General features: G+C 41.6%; 1 protein-coding gene across 10 annotated transcripts in view; it reads right to left on the reverse strand.

The window, feature by feature from the left end:
- ARID1B (AT-rich interaction domain 1B) overlaps positions 1-24,021 on the reverse strand; it is a 402,274-nt gene that overhangs the window by 9,418 nt on the left and 368,835 nt on the right. For 6 of the 10 annotated variants that reach the window (XM_054022819.1, XM_054022815.1, XM_054022818.1 and 3 more), the window contains 5 exons: positions 11,159-11,297; positions 9,565-9,737; positions 7,162-7,312; positions 6,016-6,132; positions 3,409-3,505 (listed from right to left, as the gene is read on the reverse strand). In XM_054022819.1, coding sequence (XP_053878794.1) covers positions 3,409-3,505; positions 6,016-6,132; positions 7,162-7,312; positions 9,565-9,737; positions 11,159-11,297 — 677 coding nt within the window. The remainder of the gene's footprint in view (positions 1-3,408; positions 3,506-6,015; positions 6,133-7,161; positions 7,313-9,564; positions 9,738-11,158; positions 11,298-24,021) is intronic. The other 4 variants (XM_054022823.1, XM_054022822.1, XM_054022821.1 and 1 more) reach the window with 1 other exon arrangement.

Consider the following 24,021-nt stretch of genomic DNA (forward strand, 5'->3'; position numbering starts at 1 on the left):
AAAATTCTATTGCTCACTTAGGACACATCTAGGCATGAACAAGAAATGATCTTCACCAGCTAAGGTATTTTTTCAGTTTTTTTATGCTCAAACTACCAAAAAAAATCTTTTTAAAGTTTCAGATTTGTCACAGACTTAGTCTTCTTGGAGGACAAGTTTTGAAAGCCTTCTAACATCCCAAAGCACGATGCTTCTGCAAGTATGTATCCAGGACACTGGAGTTTGAAACAGAGTATAAGTCAGGCTGACTGGTGGGAGAAACACCCATCTCAGTTATGTCTGGTGTTCCAAAACCTCCACTCATCCCTGCCAAGAAGATGAATCCCTCTCACTGAATCCCCTAATCACATTTCATGTCTGATTATTCCAGCAGTTAAATTCAAACGTTCTATTTTATTCTAGATAGGTGCTTATATGGTGCTCATCACTGTAGTAATGTACTCCTGGAAGGTGTTCAGATAAGTGACATGACTAACATCTGTCATGTGTGGTTCTTTATGTCTCTGAGCATCCTCCCTCTGAAGGGGGAGAACTGTGGGCACAATGTGGTGTTTTGTTTTGATAGGGGTTGATATTTTGTTTTAAAAAGTACATGCTGCTCTGTGTTTATGTTAGAGAAGGCAGGGCGAAGAACTGCACCTTGCACTTTGAGTGGAAGGTGGAGAAGTTTGTAATGGTCTTTAGTTCCTGGGGGAGTTTGCTTCACAGTTCGAGCTACACTGAATGCCATGAGGCAAAAAATGTGAATTAAATGTGCAGTTTTTTGAATATATGATCTATGGTAAGCTCAAAGTTATAGCTCCCACAGAAACCTTAACTCAGTCACATTGCACAATGTATACTAATGTACTAAAGTTAACATCATATAAAATTCTATATGCATGCAACGTGGGTCAGTTAGAATTGCTCTGGGAACCATTAACTCTCATTTTCTAACTTTGGTGCATGTAAAGTCCTAACCACTGAATTGTATGAACGTTTTAATTTGCCACTGAGTTGTCAAGCTATTTCAGAAACAAAGGGTCCACGGTCAGCTTTAGGTCCTACACATCTATGTAATATACTGGGTCTGTGACATGAACTCTAATGCAAGACACAGAAAAACAGGCATCATGTAAAAATTGTCTAAGTTGAACCACAATTTCAAATTCAATGGTTTCAGAGTAACAGCCGTGTTAGTCTGTATCCGCAAAAAGAAGAACAGGAGTACTTGTGGCACCTTAGAGACTAACAAATTTATTAGAGCATAAGCTTTCGTGGACTACAGCCCACTTCTTCGGATGCATATAGAATGGAACATATATTGAGGAGATATATATACACACATACAGAGAGCATAAACAGGTGGGAGTTGTCTTACCAACTCTGAGAGGCCAATTAATTAAGAGAAAAAAAACTTTTGAAGTGATAATCAAGCTAGCCCAGTACAGACAGTTTGATAATAAGTGTGAGAGTACTTACAAGGGGAGATAGAGTCAATGTTTGTAATGGCTCAGCCATTCCCAGTCCTTATTCAAACCGGAGTTGATTGTGTCTAGTTTGCATATCAATTCTAGCTCAGCAGTCTCTCTTTGGAGTCTGTTTTTGAAGTTTTTCTGTTGTAATATAGCCACCCGCAGGTCTGTCACTGAATGACCAGACAGGTTAAAGTGTTCTCCCACTGGTTTTTGAGTATTTTGATTCCTGATGTCAGATTTGTGTCCATTAATTCTTTTGCGTAGAGACTGTCCGGTTTGGCCAATGTACATGGCAGAGGGGCATTGCTGGCACATGATGGCATATATCACATTGGTAGATGTGCAGGTGAACGAGCCCCTGATGGTATGGCTGATGTGATTAGGTCCTATGATGATGTCACATATCTGTGCAGGTGAACGAGCCCCTGATGGTATGGCTGATGTGATTAGGTCCTATGATGATGTCACATATCTATTCAAGTGACATCATCATAGGACCTAATCACATCAGCCATACCATCAGGGGCTCGTTCACCTGCACATCTACCAATGTGATATATGCCATCATGTGCCAGCAATGCCCCTCTGCCATGTATATTTTTGCAAATTTTAGGGCGTTCCCGTCTTTAATGAGAACCTCGTTAACTCATTCCCTGGATACCGTAGTGTGGAGTATCACAGGCTATTTTTGTTATTGATCTTTGTAATTTCTCCACTAAATCACCCCAAATTGCTAAAAACGCTCCTCAGCAAGACCAACAAAACAAATGTGGAGTTTCTTGACCATGACATTTTGGAGATAGTATGAGAGAAAAAAGAGAAGTATAACATTTCAAAAGTGAATTTTAGATACATTTTCAAAACCCTGCAACTTTAGAGCGTCACTTCTGAGTTTTACTGAACTTCCTAGAAAACCTCTGCCCCACACTGAGATGTGGTATGTGAAATTTCAGGAAGATAAATTTATTTTTGGGGAATCCTGGCATGTTTGAATATCTGTCTTATTATAGGAACCTAGCACCAGCCATAATTACAGAGTGAGTACCAACCGCTTTATCATACATAGAGGTGAAATCCTAGCCCCATTGATGTCAATGGGATTTCTGCCAATGACTTTAATGGGGCCAGGGTTTGGACACATATTACCAATACATTTTACAAAACCTATGTCTAGAAACAATACTCATATTTTCCAGCATATTCTGTATATTTTATGTATTACAGAAAGGCTCAAATATTGGAATGTTTAAAATATTTTTTCAGTGTTAGTAATATATTGGAATATATCATCTGCTATACATTCAAAGTACATGTTCTCTCACGGGCAAGTTTTATGATAGTCTTGGATTATCTGTGTGACACTCTATGCCAGCCTTAGCAACTATGACGCTTAGGTCTTTCTCTTCCTGCCAGACTTCCTTGGTTTCAGTTGCCTGCCTGACAGGAGTGCTTTCTGCTCTTCCAGTCAGCAACTTTCCTATTTATCTCTGCAAGCTGGGTGGTGCAATATTATCAGCCTATGAATCGCATTGTTTTGATCTACCTGCTTACTGTACGTGGGGCTTTCACCTGTCATGGATTCCACACCACAGAATCTTTGGGTGACCAGATGTCCCGATTTTATAGGGACAGTCCCGATTTTTGGGTCTTTTTCTTATATAGGCTCCTATTAACCCCCACCCCGTCCTGATTTTTCACATTTGCTGTCTGGTCACCCTACAGAATCTCAACTTTAAATTATACCCTTCAACATAAACTAGTACATGGCCTTGTTCTTGCACATCTGCTGCTAAAATGGGCCCTGATTTTGGCCCACACTATGTTGCTCACCTGTGCGAAAACTACATGCCTTTTAAGAATTTGTTTTAATTTCATATTATAAAGTGTATTTTGGGGGGGTTGATGTTTACAAAATAAATGTCATGAATATAAATGATTCCACCTCTTTTACCTGCTGCTGTGGATACATTCCAGGTTGATGTCCTCCATACGGTGGTTGTCCTGAAGGAGGTCCTTGCCCTGGATATTGCTGCCCATATGGTTCATGCCTAGAATGATGCATTCAAATCAGCACTTAGTACTGTTGGAACTTCCAAGCCACTGGACAAATGAAATTGCTCTGAGGATTCTACACCTTAAAGATGGCCACCACCACGAAACATTCTCTTTTCCATACCACCTAATTTCCATACCAAGACTTTTAACACAGTGATGATAATTTAATTTTTTAGAATGGATGGTGACGCCTTTTTGGGCATGTTGCCAAAGTTGTTTGACCCCCTACAAAGATGTCAATGAGAGGAAAATTAAGAGACTCAGCAAACCCCCGACCTTCACAAAACCGATTAAATTCCTTGAATTCCAACAGTCAGGAGCTCTCAAGTATTGCACTAATTCAGCACTAAGACTATTGGTGGAAGTCAGCCGCAAGGATGTACCAGAAGGAATTACTACACAGAGTATAATAAAACAATATAGTTGTAACAGAATGAAGCAGGATATATATTCTAGTAAATAAAATATCTGACCTACAGCGCAAAGAGGGTGCGTTCAAATTCTAAAGAGTTTTAAAAAGTGGGTCTCATCAAGAAACCCATTTTATGGAACATTAAAGACTCTACTGAATATAAAAAATATTTTAAAAATTGGTTTAAACTGAATTTGTCATTTTCACTAGAGCACAAAATGAGTTTAAGTACAAACTATGAAAAATATTTCAAGGTGCTACACTTATGCTCTGGAACTTTTAATAAATAAATGTATGACGACTAAGGCCCTATGTAAATAACAATTTCACAGACTGCAAGGAAATAGTGAAATTAACCCAATACTGTGATTTTTCCTATAGTGGGGAGGCAGAAGCAGAAATGCCCAAGGGATATTGGAAAAATCACAGGGCTGGGCTAATTCGGCTGCTTGAGGGAAACCGTGTGTGGGTGTGACCACATGGTGCCAGCCATCTGGCTCAGGCTGCCGTTGCTGCATCCTGTCCAGCCAACCAATGGAGAGATTGTCAATGGTGCTGACAATGTGTGCTGATTAGAAGCCCTGGCCCACCCCACAGCAGCCTCTGGCAGGCCTGGGTGAGACACCATAGGAACTGAGACCAGGATCCACTATTTGGAGCATGAGCAGAGGGTAAGGGGGCTTCTTGCTCAGCAGGGAATCAGAGGCATTGAAGGGGGCTCTGACCCAGCCACTCCCACTCCTGCTGGTGACTGCTGTGGGGTGGGCCAGGGCGGGGCTTCTAACTGCTGGCTGGCCAGTCAGGACGCAGCCACAGTGGCTGGGGCTGGAATTGAGCGTGGAGTGAAACAGGCCTCAATGGCTAGTGCCATGTGGTGGGATGGCCACTTCTGCCTCCCCACTGTTGGAAATATTGCAGCAGTGCCGACCCTGTGAAATCCCAACACTTACCCGTGATGATGATGTAATTTTTTTAAAACTTTCAATTTACATATGGCCTCAATGAGGACATATTGTTCTTTTTTGAGGAATAGTATAGCAGTTAATGAAATACTGTGTCATAAAGTACAGAGTTAAGGTTGCACTTACAAACTTACCTGTGGCACTTCCTGATTTTTTGAGTGCTTAACTGGGCATACTTTTAATTAATTTTCTTTTTTTAAATTAAACAGAAAATCATTTGAAGGGAAATACATGGAAAGCAGTAAGGATGATAAATACCTGGCGCTGATGGTGGATAGCAAATTGGATTTGAGCTTGCAGTGTGATACGGTAACACAACAAGTATCAATTTCAGTATGGGTAGTGTACACAAAACCATCCTGTCACAGACCAAGATGTTAGCAGTCCCTTTGCATACAATACAAAAGAGACCACACCTAGAATTTTGAGCGCTGTTCTGGACACCAGAATACGTTCAAGGGCAATTCAGGAAAAAGGAGCAAAAAAGATGAAAGGGCTGGAGAATTTGACTTCTTAGAAAGAATTAAAAGAACTAACATGGCCTGATTTTCAAGGTGCTGAACGTCCACAGCTCTCACTGATTTCTGTGGGTGTGGTAGATGTTCAATATCTCCAAAAATCAAGCCAGACAGAGAGGTTATCTAAGCAATGTCAAAAGAACTACTTAACTGGTAGGAATTGTCTAGGGTTGTCTGAAATAATATAACAGAGTAATGAGATGAAACTGGGCAAAGGAAAATGGAGGCTATGTATCAGGAAATGCTCCTTAAGTGTTAGTGTTACTTAGACTATACAATGGCCACCACCTGAGCCTCAGAGTTTGTATAAGCCTCAAAGTTTGAATAATTTAAAACTAGAATGGACAATTTGAGAATATAACGTCGTGTACATCCTGTATTGGCACCAAATTGTGTGATTTCCTTTTCTAACATCTATAGCTCTATGGAAACACAAAATCAAATAGCTCTCCCAACCCAAAAACAAACCCAAAGGAAAAATCTCTATAGGAACACACAAACAAATAACACACCAAGCTGCTGAACATTCTGTTTACACACAATCAGTAGCTGCTAGGATTTAGGATTATCTGGTTAATGCAGATATTATAAACAGAGAAATCAATGTTCACCTCTGCTGGCCAGGGTAACGATTAGGAGAGTACATGCTTGGGTCACTGTTTGAAGGCACCATGTTGCTCTGACCAGGTGGTCCCATACTGCCTTCAGGACCCAGCCCATGATCCGACCTAAAAATGACAAAGGAAACCTCATTCTGTAAAAAGCACTTATTCTCCAAAATCGCCAAATCAATAAAACTCAATGGAAAGGATTCTTCTGGCCTAAGACCTTCTGCTGGGACCTTTAATCTGGCTGACAACACAGCAACGTGGCTTTTGTTGAACAAAATGATTACAGTTGTGTTATTCTTTCCCTACTGCTTCAGCCTAGGATTGTGAAAACTGGCCTACTATTAACTTAGGAGGCCAATATTGTGCACTACATTGGCTGCCATCAGGAAATGTTAGCAATGAAGCAAAACCGTACAACTAATTGAAGGTAACAATGGGAAAAAAATGTTTCTACAGTTCTAGCTTGCAAAACATACTGCAAAACTCAGTATATCCAAACACTCCCAAACCTTTCTGCCTGCTCCCAATGATCAGACATCAGTGATTCTATGGATTTAAAAAACCAACAACACTTTCCCAGGATAAGGAAACGGGGGGAAAAATTGGTTTTACTTCACTGAAATTTGGACCTATGGAGATCTAAACCTTCAGCCACTGAACCTCAGTACAGAGGATCACTATGGTCACACACTTGAAGAGCAGTGTCCCTACAGCACAGTATAGACCCTGAAAGCTCCAAATGAAGTTCTAGTCACCAGCAGACCAAAGAAAACATTTTTAAGATGTATATTTTGTTTTTTATATAAAAAAAATCAACATCTTCCGTTTAGGTATGAACAGGGCAAGAGGACTAACACAAGTGCTATTTTAGCAAGCCACAGCACAACACAACAGCGTGCAAAAAGCAGCTGTCAAGCAGACCCACTTGCTGATCAGCTGTAGGTTGAGTGACTTCTGAAGTGTGACAACTCTTTTCCTATTAATTTCGGCAAAAAGCTGGACTCTCTCATTACCCGTGGCTTTACTCCAAGTGATTTAGTAAGCAGCTGCAGGAAGTGACGGCTGCTAGGTTCTCTGTAAAGGACAATGGGGCAAAGGAGAAGACGACAGGATCATTTTCACTAACTTCGCTGAAGATTGACTCACCTCCTGTCATAGCCACCTCCATAAGAGAACTGCTGCCGCTGGCTCATGCTTATGGTGGACATTGCTCCAGATGGAGTCTGGTTATAGATATCCTGTATTCCACTATTGGGCATTTGTCCAGGGGCCATGAAGGGCTCACTGCTTCCAGGCACTGCAATAATAAGTAAAAATGGAAGAACTGCAAATTAAACGTCTTATTTTTGGTTTCAAAGATGAGCTTCCAAGGTCTGTTAAATGACATCATTTGAAAAAACTCCTGAAGGCCTAACTCTGCCACGCAGAATTACTAGGTGTCTGACAAGCTCTAGGAGAGTGATGAAAGCAAATAAATCAGCACTATCAATAAGATGGAACAGCAAGGTGGTCAGAATATCAAATAACTTCAAATGAAAAAAATCAGATTTGGAATCTCATGTTAGAGAATTAAACCCATCAGGTAGAAAGCTTTCTTCTTCCTCAGTGTCCTAAAGACTCAAGTTGGACTCTGTTCACACTTGCTCTTCTTAGCCCAACAATGTTGACTCAAACTCAAATCTCTAGATATCAGAAAGGCTTATGCGCTAGCCTCATGGCTTTAATTAGCACTCAGTAGCCACAGGGCTGTTTTCTTTCCCTTTCCCAAAATGGGGTTGATATCTGTGTAGAGGATCCTGTATCCTGGAGGTATCCCCCTGGGCAAGGTAGGTACAATTCTAAGGGTCCAAGAAGAGACTTGGTCAGCACCAGCCATGACATCATTTAGTAACAAAGGATTCAGGGAAGTAGCCCCATCTCAACTCTCTAGTTTGAGACATCTGACATAAAAAAACAGAGGTGAGGGTGAAGGTAAGGAGGCAAAGGAAGAATAGGACTTCTCCAAGAACCAAGCTTTCCACTTTCTGTCACTTGCTGCCTTAGAGCAGGCCAGATTTGTAACTAAAGCAATGGAAAGAATAGTAGGTGAGAGAACTAGGCACCCTTATAATAAAGAATCAAAGAAGTAGTTCTATTAATTCCAGGAGCTAGAGATTGGGTATATGCATGATAAGAGGGTATTTAAAAATGCTACAGGAAGCCCTGAAATTGTTCCCCAGGTTTTGTATGCAATCACCACCTTGCCAAACTCTTTTATAAATGCAGAGACACCATCAGCAGAATGAGCTGAGTGAGGGAACAGATCTGAATCACACGTGATCATCTTTCCAAGAAGCCTGAGATGATATGACAAAACTAATTTTCACTTGTGACCTAATCTAAATGTGAAATAAACGGGTATGTGCAGTAAACCAACCTGATCTCAACATCACCGTGGAAATCAAAATAAGTTTAAGCCGGAAAGGATGTTATTTCCCCTGAAGTTCTGCTGTACCAGGGTCCAGGGCAAAAGGCATGGGATTTAAAAGAAACATAAGGCCTCTACCCAGCTGCTGTTCCAAATGGTCTCATCAGCATCACTTTCTCTCTCTTTTTTTAAACTAGTGACGCCAGTACATCATCACTTCTTCTCCTCTCCCTGTTCTTTTCCTTTTCCTCTCCGTTACCTCATCTTTCAGCTGCCACTGCATACTCTTAAACCTCCATCATCTGCTCTTCTCTCTTCTGCTCTTATGAACTCTGAACCTCTTCCTACCCTCCCCCTTTCCTATACACAAACATGTAGGAGAATAGTTCAAATTATTCTTTCCTAAGATACTTTAAAATTCACAGAAAGACCCTGAGTGAAGTGCACCCGGGGACTGAGTTAGCTTTAGTGTTATTCTCATTTTTAACTTTCTAAAACACTAAACTTCGAATTACGTGGCACCTTTCACCACAGGATCTCAAAATGTCTAACAAACATTAATTAATTACACCTTGTAACACTTCTGTGTGCTACACAGTTAAGTATACCTATTTTACAGCTGCATAACCTGAGGTAAAGAGGTTAGGAGATTTGCTTAAAACTGCACAGTGAATTTGCAGTTGAACCATGATAGCACCTACGAGTTCTGACTCCCAGTTTCCTACTCTAACAATTAGAAATGCTATCCCAAGCTGTAATATAGTTTACTATATTCAAAGATGCTACTAGAGCATTAAAAAACCCCAGGCCCAACTAATTTAACCTGCTGATCCTTAGCGGTATAGTCCAGTCATAAACAGTACTGTGTAATAGTCCTGAACAACTATTTTGGGATCCCGTTGAAGCCCGAAGCCTACACTTACATAATTTAACTTTGAGAGGGGGAAAAATGACCAGAGAAGACTGAGATGTGGTTACACTTCCTTTATTGCCGTGGAGATATGATGTTGCTGATGGCAATGATGCAAAGAGACGGGGAGAGCATGCAAAAAGAGCCAGACCACGCACACCTTGACAAATCAAAATACGTTGCTTGGATGAAACTAGGGAAGAACACACTGAGACTGCCACTTAGTAGATACCTTTTCTTATCCCACCAAAAGGGTCCTTATTCGGTTCATAGGGCATCCTTCCCATCATATCTGGCATGTTCATCCCTTGCTGGTATGGTGCATTTGGCGTCATGGAGTTTCGCTTCGGGAATGCAGAATCACTTACATCAGAAAAGGGATCGTGCACACTAACTGCACTGTTTCTAAATGGACAGACAAAATGGAGGCATTAATGTCATAGGAACACATGCAAGAAATTGTGATACCAGACCAGACTATGGTCCTTCTAGTGTAGTATCCAGTCTTTGCTCGTAGCCAGCGCCAGATGCCTCAGAGAAAGGTGTAAGAAATGCCATAATAGACAATTATGGAATAACCTGCCCCCAGGAAAAGTTTCTTCCTACCCCTGCTTTTTCCTTAAGCATGAGGGATTTTTTTATCCAATCTAATGTGAATGTGAATATTGCCATTAGTCACATAAAAGTCCTCACCTTTTTGGAATCCAGATCAACTGTTTGCCTCAATACCCTGAGGCAATGAGTTTCACACGTTAATTACCTATTGTGTCAAAAAGGTATTTCCTTCTATCAGTCTTAAATAGAGTTATCTTTCAATTTCACTCGGTGTCCCCTTGTTCTGGTATTATGACAAAGAATGAACAGCAGCACTTGATTTACCTTCTCAATACCATTAAATATTATGGACCAGCAACAACCTTTGTGGCTTCAGCTAGCTTTATTATAAAGCCCTTATAAACATGGCTTGAAAAACTGAGTTGTTCTGAGAACTGCCACATTTATTCTGAAGGCAAATGAGAATGTTTTTACAAATGGGAAAAAGAATTAATCGAACTGTTTGAATGAGAGGTCATTAAAAAAGGTTTGCTACTACCCCTTCTATCTCTCCACATAGTCAGATCTCTTTGAAAACTTGTGCACCGATTACAGCTGAAGACAAGAGATTATAATTAAGCAAAGTTGTGAATGATTTTGTTGTGGATAGTCTAGATCTCAATCCTGCTCCCACTGACACTGCTGAGAGTTTTTTGTCATAGACTTTAGTGGCAGAAGGATAAGGCGCTGTGTCTGCACAAGAACATTACCCTTGGCTGGCTGACTGCTGCTTAATAAAAACACGAGGGTCCTTCTCTATAAAACAGAACGGTCCTCCTGCAGTTAACAGCTAGTTGATAACTAATAGAACTCTCCCTTTAGCTCAGGGGCAGGAGACTGTATGGTTAGAAGTGAAGGAGCAGGGTTTTAGTCCTTGCTCTGCACATGTACATGGTTTATGATGGAAAGGACCATTATAAAGATGATCATGATCCCACTTTCAACTCAGAAAAATCCCCATGTTCTCAAATTTTAAGGTTAAGTATCACTGACAACTGAAGCATTGATTATCAACTCAGGAATTCTGTTTTTTCCAAATGTACATTATTACGGGAATAGAAGGCTGATAACCATAATTGCTGCAACAAAATGACCATGCAAAGATGGAAAGAATAAACATACAAAAACCCTGAATCTGCTTTTCTTTATACAAGTGACACCCCGATGGCACACTGTTCTACTCTATGTAGCAAGGGTAAGAAAGGTGAAATGAAGCACTGAGTTTTCAATACCTGCCGCCCTGCATGGGCGTCATCTGTCCATGAGGTGTTGATGCTGGTGTTGGAGGCTTCAAGTCGCCCGGCACTTCTGTCATGGAATTACTACCAGTAGACTGGGGAGTCTGTGGACCTTGTAGGGAACCAGAATTAGCTGGCAGATTTAATATAAAGACATATTAGATATATCAATCAATGTACTAGGGAAGCAGCAATCATCAAGGAGAAAAGAGTTATTTTAAAATGAGTCTTCTACTCTGCTTACACTCTATGCATTTCAATATGTCAGCCTTCCTGAGCATCCTCTGAGATTGGTATATTCAGTGTTGTACTATCCCCCATCTTTTCTAGAACTATGAATTTAGTCCACAGCCTAAAGCAACATGAATGGAAATCATCTAGGCAAAGAAGGACCTTTAATTTAAATAATAGGTCAGAGGGTACCCTGTTCATAAAATGACATAACTTCATCACATAATCAGTACCACAATACAAATATTTATATAGCAACTTTCACCCTGAAGGATTACTTTACTAACTCAACTGATACATAAACACTGTATCAGGAGAACTTCATAATTTCATCTACCAAAAATGTGGCAGCCAGTTAACAGTGCACAGCAACCTTACACAACCTATAAGATAAGATGAGAGAAATACTCTATGGAAAGAATCCTGTATCCTTTTTTAAATATAGAGGGAACTTTAGTTAAGAAGAAAGCAATTACCAAAAATAGAATTTGAACAGAACACTGTGGTTAACTCCTCATATCTTGTGAAAATAGCAACAGAAAGTTTAACAAGTGTTAGAACCTTGGTTTTACACATCATTCAAACATGATCACTAAGAGTGGAATATACTTCAATATACTTCGGCTCTTGAAGAAATGACATAGGTAAAGCAGTCTGCGAAGCACAGTATGAAAGGACATTGAAGTTCTTTGCTTCCACTCTGCACTTTCAGAGCTGGTATTCTGCAGATGTCTTCCTCTGAACCATTTATTTCAAGGAAAAGGTATGCCCATGCTTAGTGTGTATGTCTAGATTAGGTAACTCTGCAAGGCCACCCATTTCATCTGCAGCTGCACTTGTACTGAGATCTCAATGAGGGATGGAGAGCATTTGCACTGCCAGCACTCTTTCACCTTGTTAAGTGGCTACATTCTTACTATAATTACAAGGAGAGAGAGAGAATTCTGTGAAGAGCTCTATTCCAATGAGAATGAGCAGTTATATATGGCCCAATTAACTGAAGATATTATACAAAGCTGGTGATGGAATACATGCACAGTGTACCTTTTAAGTAAACCTATAGATACCCTTTTAGCGTTAATACCAGACGGACATTTTCACTGCATGAGATATTAGAATATTTTCCCAACTAATTGAGTTTTAGAAATCTGCTAGATGAGACTATCCAAGTCCATGTATAAGCTATGGATCTGATTTGCCAAGCCCCCCTATTGACTTCAGTGGGAGAACCACCTGAGGGGGGCTCGCAGGATCAAATCCTTTAATGTAATTGTTGTAAACAAAGATTCACCAGAAGGAAAAACACAGAACTCTAGAATATTTAGAAAAAAAATCTTAACTTAGCCTTAACTTTGCATTTCCTGTTTTTTTTTTCCTAGCTGGCTACAATCTGTCATGTAAACTCTTCCTAGCGCCTGGCCTGTCTGCATGTGCTCAATGACTAAATGACAAAAATGTGTACACTGCTGCTAGGAGAAACAACAGAAGGAGGCAGCCAGGGTTAATCAGTTCTGATTTCTGGGAAGGGACAGTGGGTCAGAGTTGGCCCCAAATCCAGGAATCACATCATCTTGATGGATGCAGCTCACTCTTGCTTGAAGGATGCCTTGCTTCGGTTTGCTTCATTCACATTTGTATTGCATCTTGCCAGTATCCGGAAATAATTCCTGCTCCTGAAACATCAGGACCTTTGCACAGCTTGTTTCATTAGTCCTAATGATGCTATCCTTGGTCCTCAACGTTCCCAACTGTATTTGGTTTATGCCCATATAGTAATGAAGTTCTAAAAGCTTTTAAAAATCACTGAGCCCATTAATATATTAAGAAAACCAAAACAAACACAACACAAAACTCATGTGCAATTAACATTACATTTGACTGGGAACTTTGGGTACATCTACACTGCAAAAAACCCCAACTCTTGTGGCAGCAAGTCTCAGAGCCTGGCTTGCACTATGGGGCTAAAAAGAGCAAAGTAGATGTTACTGCTCAGGCTGGAGTGCGGGCTCTGACACCCAGTGAGGGGGGAAGGTCTCAGAGCCCAGGCTCCAGCCTGTGCCTGAACATTTACACTGCTGTTTTTAGCCCTGTAGCATGAGCCCCGCGAGCCTGAGTCAGTTGACCTGGGCTCTGAGACTCACTGCTGCGGGTTTTTTTGTTTTTTTTGGCAGTGTAGACATACCCTTCGGGTGCTACTGCAATACACATTTAAATAATAATACTAATGAAAGTCACCATGTGCGTACACAACAAACCCTTTGACTACATAAAAGAAATCGAGTGATTCAGCTGTCACACTCCCTTCCCCCTCCACCTTACATCTCAAAATATCCACTGACACCAGGCAAATTCTACATTACTTCCCTGAAAAGTGAAAAAAACTGAAACTATTTCTGAGTTAAGTTATACAGATTTTTAGAGTCAATATACTAGAACCAGGTAAGCATCCTAGCACGGCCCCATGCTATTTACTATAAAATACAATATTGCCTCACCCGCTATATTTCAAGCTTCTCTCATGATGGGCCATTAAGTGCCAATTAAATGTTTCCCTAACCCACCCTGGGCAAGAAGAACTTAATTCAGATCTAAAAAATAAAGCTGACGGCAGTTAAAATATATTTGCAGTATTTATGGGTTGCATAAATACACCATATTTTTATTATAAAATAATAATACTCTGTTTTATAGTATTTCCTTATATAAACATGTCTGACTCAAAAAATCAGAAAGCAAAATGAGATACCCAGCTGAGAACTTGTAAGCCAAATTTCTACCTGCTGGCTGTTTTAAAAAAATGAATGGTAACAAACAGCTGAAAAATGTGTTGTACAATAGAAATGACAATACCAGCACAGTGAATGCAAGCTTCCCGAAATTACTTTGTCAATGTGCCTCGACTTTGACCTGGCAGGAGCACTTCTAGCGATGTGACAGCATTACAGTGTCTGTGCCTGTTAGGTTGTGGGGTGCCTACAAGGACATAAGTGTGTGTGATGTGGATCCTGGTCCACTAGAAAATGGACAGAGAACAACTGGTAGGCCACTGAACAGTTAATCTATGGTTTTTGAAGAGTGTTACTGTACAAAACACATTCTTCATAGCAGAAAAATCTAAGCTCCTCACTCAAAACAATGGTTATTATAGTCATGGCAGACAGAATTGCCTATTATTAATGTTGCCCGACACTTCTCATTATTATAAGTCCCTGTTTTCAGCTGCTTATAACTTTACCAAACTTTAACCATTTGGGCTAAAATTTTTCAGACCAGGTATCTGCTTCGGGATGAATTTTTTGTTTGTAAAGTTTTAGTCAAAATGGTTTAGTTGTTTCTGGGAATAAAGCTAAGGAAAAATACATCGTTTTACCCATTAAAAAAAAATCTGGCAAGTATTCTTACAGAAGCTTTAGTGCACTCATGCTTTGGAACATGGACTTTAAATCTGGTGTGAGGCGATCTTTGTGTCAGTAGCGTGCCTTTTGCTGCCTTTGTGAAAGTCTGCCCTAGTCCTAAGCCTTTGAAAAGATCAGTTTGCATATGCTCAGGAGTGACTTGCTAGACCACAGCTTAACTCCCCCAAGTTCCTGTCTGCACTGAGCATGCTCCAGTCTGGGGCTGGGGGGGACTTTCCCTGCAATTTCTTCTCCTGGCTGCTCTGGGCTGTGCTGGATCTGGGTCTGGGTTTGGAACAAACAGGAGGAAGTCCATCTCTTCTGTGCTCTCAATGCTCCTCCTGCTGGGCCCAGGCAGATGGGGAAGTTGCCTGAACTGAATGAAGAAAGGAAAAGACCCAGACCAGGAAGGATGCAGGGGTAGTAGACTGAGACAAGGAGCCTGGGAGGGGGGAAGACTGCAATTGGAGGCTGGTGGCGGGAGAGAAGGGTCTGGCGGTTGGGGGGAAGATTAAGACTTGCTGAGCAAAGAAACTAGGACTGAGACCCAGGAGAAAACAGGGGTGGGAGGACTGGGAACCAGCAGGTCAGGGGACTGAGTTTGTCTGAGGGATTATGGGGGGAGACTGGAGCTAACTGGGACTGGGAATCAATGGGGGGAGAGAAGTTGTCGGGGGGAGGAGGGGAGACATAAGATGAAGACGGTGTGAGGGAATAGCTAGGACTGGCTGGGAAAAGAGAATGGGAAGAGGAGCTGGATGTTGGGGGACACTGAGATTGGATGAGAAGCCAGGGGAGGGAGACTGGGACTGGCAGCTAGCGGGAATGTGGAAGTGACTGGACATCAGAGGAAAGGAGATGAGAGACAGACTGGATGAGGAACTGGGAGAGGTGAAACTGGGACTGGCTGGGCAAGGAGACAGGAACTAATGATGGGGTGAGTGAGACTGGGATGGGGAGTTTAAAGGGTGGACTGTCTGGGTAACGACACCAAGACTAGGATGAGAAGCCTGAGGTGAAGATACCGAGACTGTCCGAATAAGAAAAATGGAACTGGGACAAGGAGCCAAGGGTAGGGAAGAGACAGGACAGGAACAGCGCAGAGGGAATGCAGCAGAGAGGGTCAAGGCAGAAGAATCTGTGCCCGCTACAGCACATTCCTCTCCAGAGACTGAAATGGAGCCAAGATTCCTGAGTCTCATTATTCCTCTGCTGTTGGCAAATATCTGTGAAACCAACTGACAAAACAACTCATCGCCCTCTACTGCTGGTCACATAGAGGATGACAACCTACTATTGCTATCAGTTATTCCATTAGCTCAAGAGGTCTGTTAGATGGATCTAAAGGTTTCAACTGCCGATGAACCACATGGGTGTCAATAGGACACCACATGATGGAACTTATTTTTTTTTTTTCAGTTTGCTTTTTAAAAAATCTGAGGATTTACACACACAAAAATCTTATGTTAAAAGAACATTATTATTAAGGTTGCAAACTCAAGCACTAAGAAGTTAGGAAATGCCAGAATTGAGGTTGTCTGTGCTATTTAATTGGCCCCTTGTGCGTACACATTATGATACAGTCTTTAATTACATGATCGCATACAATTTTTCCACAAGACCCCTGCCTCATTTAGTGCACAGGACTGACATACTCTGGGGATGAATCAGCATTGTGTAGCGAGGGAGACTGTTGTGTGTAGGACCCTTGCCTCGTTTACTGTAGAAGTTGGAAGGTATGTCGTCAATGAGGCAGGGGATTACAGCAAGAGAAAGAACTGTCTCATACTTAAGGCAATTGAATGCTGTCCTGGGAATTGGATTCTATCCTTGCCTGTATCAAACAGTTACTATGTGATGCTAGGCAAGTCACTTAAACCAAACTTTTCATACGTGTTCTTCATTTATTTGGTCTGAGACCCTGTGGTTTGATTTGCAGAAGTGCTGTGGACTCATGATTGCAACTGCAGTCAATGGGAGCTGTGCTTTGAATATATTAAGTGCTATATAATACTAAATACTCTGAAAAATCACAGTCCTAGGTGTCTCAAATTAGGCTCCTCAGATTAGTGGATACTTTTGACCATGATCTCTCTGTGTCTCAATTCCTCCCTGTAAAATGGGATAATAACCCCTCAGCACACAAGGGTTTTGTGAAGACAAATTAATTAATGCTTGTGAAGCACTCAGATATTATACTGATGAGTAACATAGAAAAGCCTATGAGGAAATTAATAATTTTGTATTCAGAGCAGTAAATAAGGCCTTGGGCTACACAATGAACAAAATACTGAACTGGACGAGAAAACAAAATATTGAATAGCTGCTCACTAAGTGATCAATGTTCTTTCTGCGCACTGAATGAGGAATGGGTCCTTTGGGAAAAAACAGTATGATCATGTAATTAAAACACTGTACCATAATGCATACGCACATGGGGTCCGAGCTAAGGCTGCACAGGCAAGCTTAACTCTGGCATTTCCTAAATTTTGGGTGCTTGACTTTGCCATCACAATAATGTACTAGGTGTTGTGCAAATGACTGGAAGGTTTGGTCTCACATGTATGTCTATATAGTCTGTTAACATATTATTACACATATTATCATTAGTAATACTTTTCCAGTTAGAAATCATGAAACTAAACCCTTTTGTCTGTGTGTCAAAGCTGCTACCTGCTCCTCCTTCAAATCTCTCCTTGCATTCCACTTTTGTTTAGATTTTCAATGCTACATTTTTTTTCTGACACTGTTTACATCCATCAGCTTATGTAGCTTATCTTTTTGTTTCTATTCTAACTGTTTAAGTTGACTGTAAACTTCTTAAAACAGGGATCCTGTCTTGTTACTTTGTCAAGTCCTACATAAGCACTCAGTACTATAAAACAAAACAAAACAACAACAGAGAAATAAAAAGAAGGAAACAGACAATTATTTGAAGTGTTTAAGCTGTGCATACAAGACCATACAGCTGACTGGCGATGGCCAGAAAAATACTTCTCTGTGTCTAGTCAACTAGTGTAATATGTGATTTTTCAACATACAAAAAAGCCCAAGCAGCACCTGCCTTATAGGTGCCACCGCAGATTTTAAAAAATTGAAAGAAAATTGTCTGAAAGCAACATTTTCATCATGGCATCCTTTACAGCCTCCTACATGGACCAATTTGCTGCTAGCCGCATGAAATTAGCACCTCAGTGGCTGCTTCCTTAAAAGGCCTGCAATGCTAGGGAGTGTGGTTTCAGGAAAGACCCTTTATTTACAATAGTTCAAATGTGCAGTTAATAAAAACAGAAAAAAATTCTTCCTCTTGCCAGAATTATTTTTCCTTCAGGGGAAAAAAAAAAAAAAGAATGCAACCTCTTGAAACTCCATTACTAGGAGGCCTGACATGCTCTCTAGGATATCCCTACCTTTTGCCAGAAGCTACAAATGTATACGCTAAAGTAAACAATGGAAGGGTTACTGAAGGTTAAGTACATTCACATACTTCAGACTGAACAGCCAGACGCCACGCTGGGAAGATAATTTACACAGTATGAACCCAGTGCCCTAATTCTGACTAGGGTGGGGGTGGGGAGGGGAGCGTTAGTCAGATATGCCACAGGTCTACAGTGAACAGAGGTCAATCAGAGGGCACCTTTATTTATAACCCAGACCCTTTTCTCATTTATCTTCCACTGGGGATTCCCCGGTTGGCTACATGACAGGTTTTGTGACATCACCTGTCAGATAATAATAGAAATTCAGTCAGCCACCTGCCAGTAAAGATGGATGGGTTTTTGGTTACAAACTTACTAATTGAATGACTGGCTTTTTCCCCCCGCCTCCCCAAGTCTTGTCTCTGCTGCCAAGGAAACACAGAGAACAGGCTGTTGGAGCTCTATGTTACAACAGAGCACAAACTTTCACAGGTTTGCTATCATATGATCTCTGTGACACCGACAAGACCAAGGTCTTGTCTGGATTTTATTCAGGAGTGCCCCAATCTATCGCTGAGTACTGCCCAATATTCACTAGGTGCTATGCATATGACAGGAAGGTATGGTCCCACATATATGTTTATATATTTTGTTAAGATACATTACACATATTATCATTAGCAATATTTTCCAGTTGGAAATCATGAAACGGAACCCCTTTCCCTGTGTGCCAAAGCTGCTACCTGTCCTCCTTCAAGTTTCCTTACATCCCACTTTTGTTTAGATTTTCAATGCTACGTTGTTTTCTGACACTGTCTATGTCCATCCATAAGCTAACCCACAGCCAATTCCAAGCCAGTACAATAATGAGTAATAGACCCCAAATACACAGGCTAACAATGGCCATCACTTCCAGATTCATGTGTACCCAAATGATCTATTTATTGTGGCTAACAGAATTTCTTTTCTGACCAAGAAAAGAATCTATAGTCTCAGAATGGAAAACAGATCATATATGTTGGAAGCTTTTTGCAATTTGCCTCCTTATCATAATGGCCACCTTGTATTTTCAATTTAGGGTTTTCCACAACATTCATATATATTTTGGTTAAGAATATCAGAACACTAACGAACTTATGGCTGCATGGAACACTTTGTCTTCACAAGAATCTCCAAAAAGCATAAGCATCCCGGATAGAACACTTATGAGGCTCTTGCTATTCCCTAGTTCTTGTTTGTCTGCAAGAAGCAGCTCCATGACACGTTCAAGGCCATCTCTTTTCCTATGATTTCTGAGTGGACTGGAGAAGTTCTGACAGTAGCATACATCCAACTCATGCTTTAAAATGGACAATTAGAACAAAAATAACAGTAAGTTGGCTGAGGTGTGTCTGACTCTGGCCTCCATTGAACAAGGTCCGCTGACCTACTGCTTTGCTGAACTAGTCCAACTCTTCCTTTGGAGTTGCTGGGATATACCTTGAATTGTCACAGGCAGCACAGACAGCTAAATTCTACCTTCAGTTACCACCCATCCTCACTGAAGTCAATGGGGTTACAAGAAGTGTAAGTGATGGTAGAATTCTGATCCCCCTACCTCCTTATGTAAACCATTGGGCTAACTCACCAGCCTATGTACCAAAGAACACTCTTCAGTCACAGGATTTCAGTCCCTTTACTTCAGGACTTTGGTTGTATTTCTTCAAAACAAAACTGTCTGATACAAGTTCAACATACCAATCATGTGCTTTCTCCCGACCCAGGGTCTTCTACTCCCTGAAACTCTTACATTCCTTCCTAGCCTGCTCCCTGCAGGATTCCACTCCACAGGCCATCTACCAGGGAGCAGCACATGAACTCTGAGCTAACTCCACCAAGGGGCTGCAATGCAGAGCATTGCAAAGCATAACTCCTAGGCTCTCTGCTGCCTAATTAGAGTCCTCAGCCCCAAGTTAGGTGCCCAGGCTCTGCATAAAATGCATGGGGCAAGTTAGGCACCTAAGAAAGGGAGCCTCAGAAGCCAGCACACTGAGTGGGGAGCCATCTAAGCTAGCCGGGAGTGAAATGCAGAAGAAAAGGGCAGGGCTAGAGGCCCATGTTCACAAAAGTACTTTGGCACCTAACTCACAGCAATCTAGGTACCTGACTGACAGGCCAAGGAGGTGCCTGTCTATGCTGGAATTAGATGCCTAAGGCAGATCTGCCCTTTCTCAAGAAGAGAGAGAGAGAGACTGACTATAGCCCCAGGTCAGTCCTTTCTCAGAGGAGAGTTTGACTTTGACTTTATAGCCCAATGGTTAAGGGCACTCACTGGGAAGATGGAACACACAGGTTCAAGTGCAGGCTCCAAATAATATTTAATTATTTATACACAATGAAACAGTTCCAACAGGAGAAAAGAGAGAGACCCCACTCAGAATACTCGATAGCCCAGTGGTTAGAGCACTCACATGGGAGACCTGAGTTCAAATCCCTGTTCCAAATCAGGTAGACCAGCAATTTGATTCTGGGTCTTGCACATCCCAGGGAAGTGCTCCCTGGCTACTGGGTATTCTGAGGACAGACTGACATGCACATGCATGAAAAATTCCTGACTTGCTTGCTCCCAGTTGTCTTTTGTGCAAGGCCTGATCCAACAGGCATGCTCAGAGATATGCTTACTGGCTTGGGCCCTGCGAGTGAATGACTCATTTGAGAATCCTGCTGGGGCTTAGGCATGAGTTAAGACACGAAGCAGCTTGTTAGTTGTGGGGTAGCCATAGGCCTTAGGTGGTTTGGCAGTTGCCCACCAGAGGAAACTTTGATGCCTATCAGAATTTAGGTGCCTACAGGGTAGGTGGCAGCTGAGTGGTGCTTTTGAGATTGTCAGTGATACCTAAATGTTGGAGTTCAGTGCCTAGGTACCTTTGTGGATCTAGCCCTCGGTTCCTCCCCTGACCCAGAGACTCTGGCAGGATCCTTTCTACTGCCTGAACCTCTTCTTAGCAACCGAGCTACTTGCTGGTTTCATGAAGACCATGTGATCTTCAAGCTATCCAGGGCCGGCTCCAGCTTTTTTGCCGCCCCAAGTGGCGGGGGAAAAAAAAAAAAAAAGCCGCGATCGGCAGCACTTCGGTGGCAGCTCTACTGCGCTGCTTCATTCTTCGGTGGCAATTCGGCGGCCGATCCTTCCCTCCCAGAGGGACTAAAGGACCCACCAACAAATTGCCGCCGAAGAGCCGGACGTGCCGCCCTTTCCGTTGACCACCCCAAGCACCTGCTTCCTGCCCGGGTGCCTGGAGCCAGCCCTGAAGCTATCACCTGAACCTCAGACTCATAGAATCAGCTGCGAAACAGGTGATTTGTCACAGGAGGGGTTTAAGCCCAATTCCCTTAAGGGCAACCCTACCCTTCTTCATCATGTATTGATTTAGGCATCAATATTGCAACTGGTTCTGTGTAGCTTAAGCAGGCTTCAAAAAGGCTGTTATGTGCAGGCACACCGGTGTGCCTGCCCAGAACCAATCTCATGATGTCTTAATGTTTAAAAGCAAGAACCTTTTAGTCTACTGCTTCCTGTTCCAGTGGGCTCCTGCTCCATTTGCAAGTCAAAGATGGATGGATTACCTAAAGTACATCTATAATCCTACTGCTTTTGTGCAGTTAAAACATTAATGTTACCCTAAACTGAAGAAAAAGAAAAAAAAGAGCCAACTGTTAAGAGAACAGGCCCTGTACTTTCTGCAGCATCTATAGCTCAGCGGGATTTCATGTACTAAAGCTGATACACACTGGGAAAGCCTTTTTCCACACAGAAGTGCAGCCCATTCAGTGACACAAGTTCTTTTCCAGCAAACAAAATAAACCTTGAGATCATTGCTTGATTCCTCCCCTCTTCTGGTCCCTATGTCCAGCTGTGTTTTTATTTTGGAAAAATAGTTTCAGTTCTGCTCCCAGACATCTTGTTTGAACTGAACGTAGTGTTATGATAAATTCAAACTTGGACTTTGCAGTTTTCATTTATAGTTTCAAGGTGCACATGGAACTGCAGGACAGCCCATGACATTTCTCTGCTTTTGTTCAAGGTCTGGATATTTAAATCAAGATTCTTTAACACAAAATTCAGACAGTTTTATGATGATTGTTCCTGAACCACTAACCAAAATTACTGAATGGCAACATTGTAAGAGAGTTAGAGAAAGGAAGAGGGAAGCAAAATATTTATTTATTTTTAGTTTTGCTGCTTAATTTAAAAAAAACATGTTCTTTTCCTTCTCCCTAATGAGTCTAATGGTTTCAGCTCCATTTACTGGCCCTTGCTGCAGGTGATGCAGCCAAATCCAACAGCTTTCAATTTTTAATAAGAATGCATGTGCTGGCTAATCTAAACTCCCTCTAGGGAGTCAAATACTCTAACTGCTGCTCTTGTTTATAATACGTGGGCCTTCCCCCCCCAATTTGTTTTTCAGAGTAACATGCTTGCTTTATACATTAAATACCTACTGATGGGGTACATGATAACCTTAAGTATTTGTAAGGTATAAACATTTAGGGTGTTATACAGGGGTGAACATAGTGGTGATGGAAGGTAAATTTGAACTGAATATCAGGAAAAAATTCATAACACTGAATTCTATTAGACTATGGAAGGTCTCTAACAGGAAGCAATTTAAGGGCACGTCTTCACTACCCGCCGAATCGGTGGGTAGCAATCGATCTATTGGGGATCGACTTATAGCGTCTAGTGAAGACGCGATAAAATCGATCCCCGATGGCTCTTCCGTCGACTCCAGAAATCCACCGCGGCAAGAGGCGGAAGTGGAGTCGACGGCGGCGCGGCAGCGGTCGATTCGGCACTGTCCTCACAGCCAGGTAAGTCGACCTAAAATACGCCACTTCAGCTACGCTATTCACGTAGCTGAAGTTGCGTATCTTAGGTCAACCCCCCCCCCGTAGTGTAGACCTAGCCTAAGCCCTATCACTAGAGACATTTACAATACTGGACAAAGCACCACAGTGAGCATCAGAAGGAATAACCCTACCTGGCAATTGAATGTAATTGCATGACTTAATAGATCTTTGCTATTTCTAATATCTATGACAGAAGATCACAAAATAAGGGGACAGCTGGCTGGTTTCCTGGCTCTTCTCCTTATTTCCGGCTGCTAAAAGAAATCAAGTTATATTAAATACTTTCCTAATTTCACATTTCCATGTAAGCAACTGTTGTCGCTTTCACAGGAATGATACTATGTTGCTAATGGGAAGAGGTGGCCTGTGTAATAGTGAATGCCCCTCATTCACTATGTATCTATGAGATTATTGTGTATTAAAAAGTACTCCACACCAGGAAAGAGTCTGAGAATCCCATCTTTCTGATTCACACTTAAAAAGGTCTTTGCCCTTCTGTGATTCCATGCAGACAGAAAATAGTGCATACCAATTAAAAGTCCTCTTTTCCTCTTCTGCCTGAAGCCAAGAAGTTAAATACTCCAAAAGGCAACAAAACCTTCTATTTATTCTTTCACATGCTTAACATGTTACTCCTCTACATTTCTCTAGCTTGAATGTCAATCATGGTTGTCATTTTACGAGTCTTGAGTTGAATGCAGGCAGAAAAAAACAAATCTAACTGACTACTTCAAGCAACATACTGTACATGAAGATTCATTAACCAAAATCAACATTTCGACTGCAGTGCCCATCTACAGCTGACAATAGGATACAGACCGTGCTGCTAGCACTCAATCTAATACACAGGATTAGCAACAATGGCAGAGGAAAGTGACGTAATCTAAACGACAAAGCTTGATACTGTACTATGGGTGTTCTC

This window comes from Malaclemys terrapin, chromosome 3, assembly GCF_027887155.1.
Source record: "Malaclemys terrapin pileata isolate rMalTer1 chromosome 3, rMalTer1.hap1, whole genome shotgun sequence".
NCBI classification, from domain to species: Eukaryota; Metazoa; Chordata; order Testudines; family Emydidae; genus Malaclemys; species Malaclemys terrapin.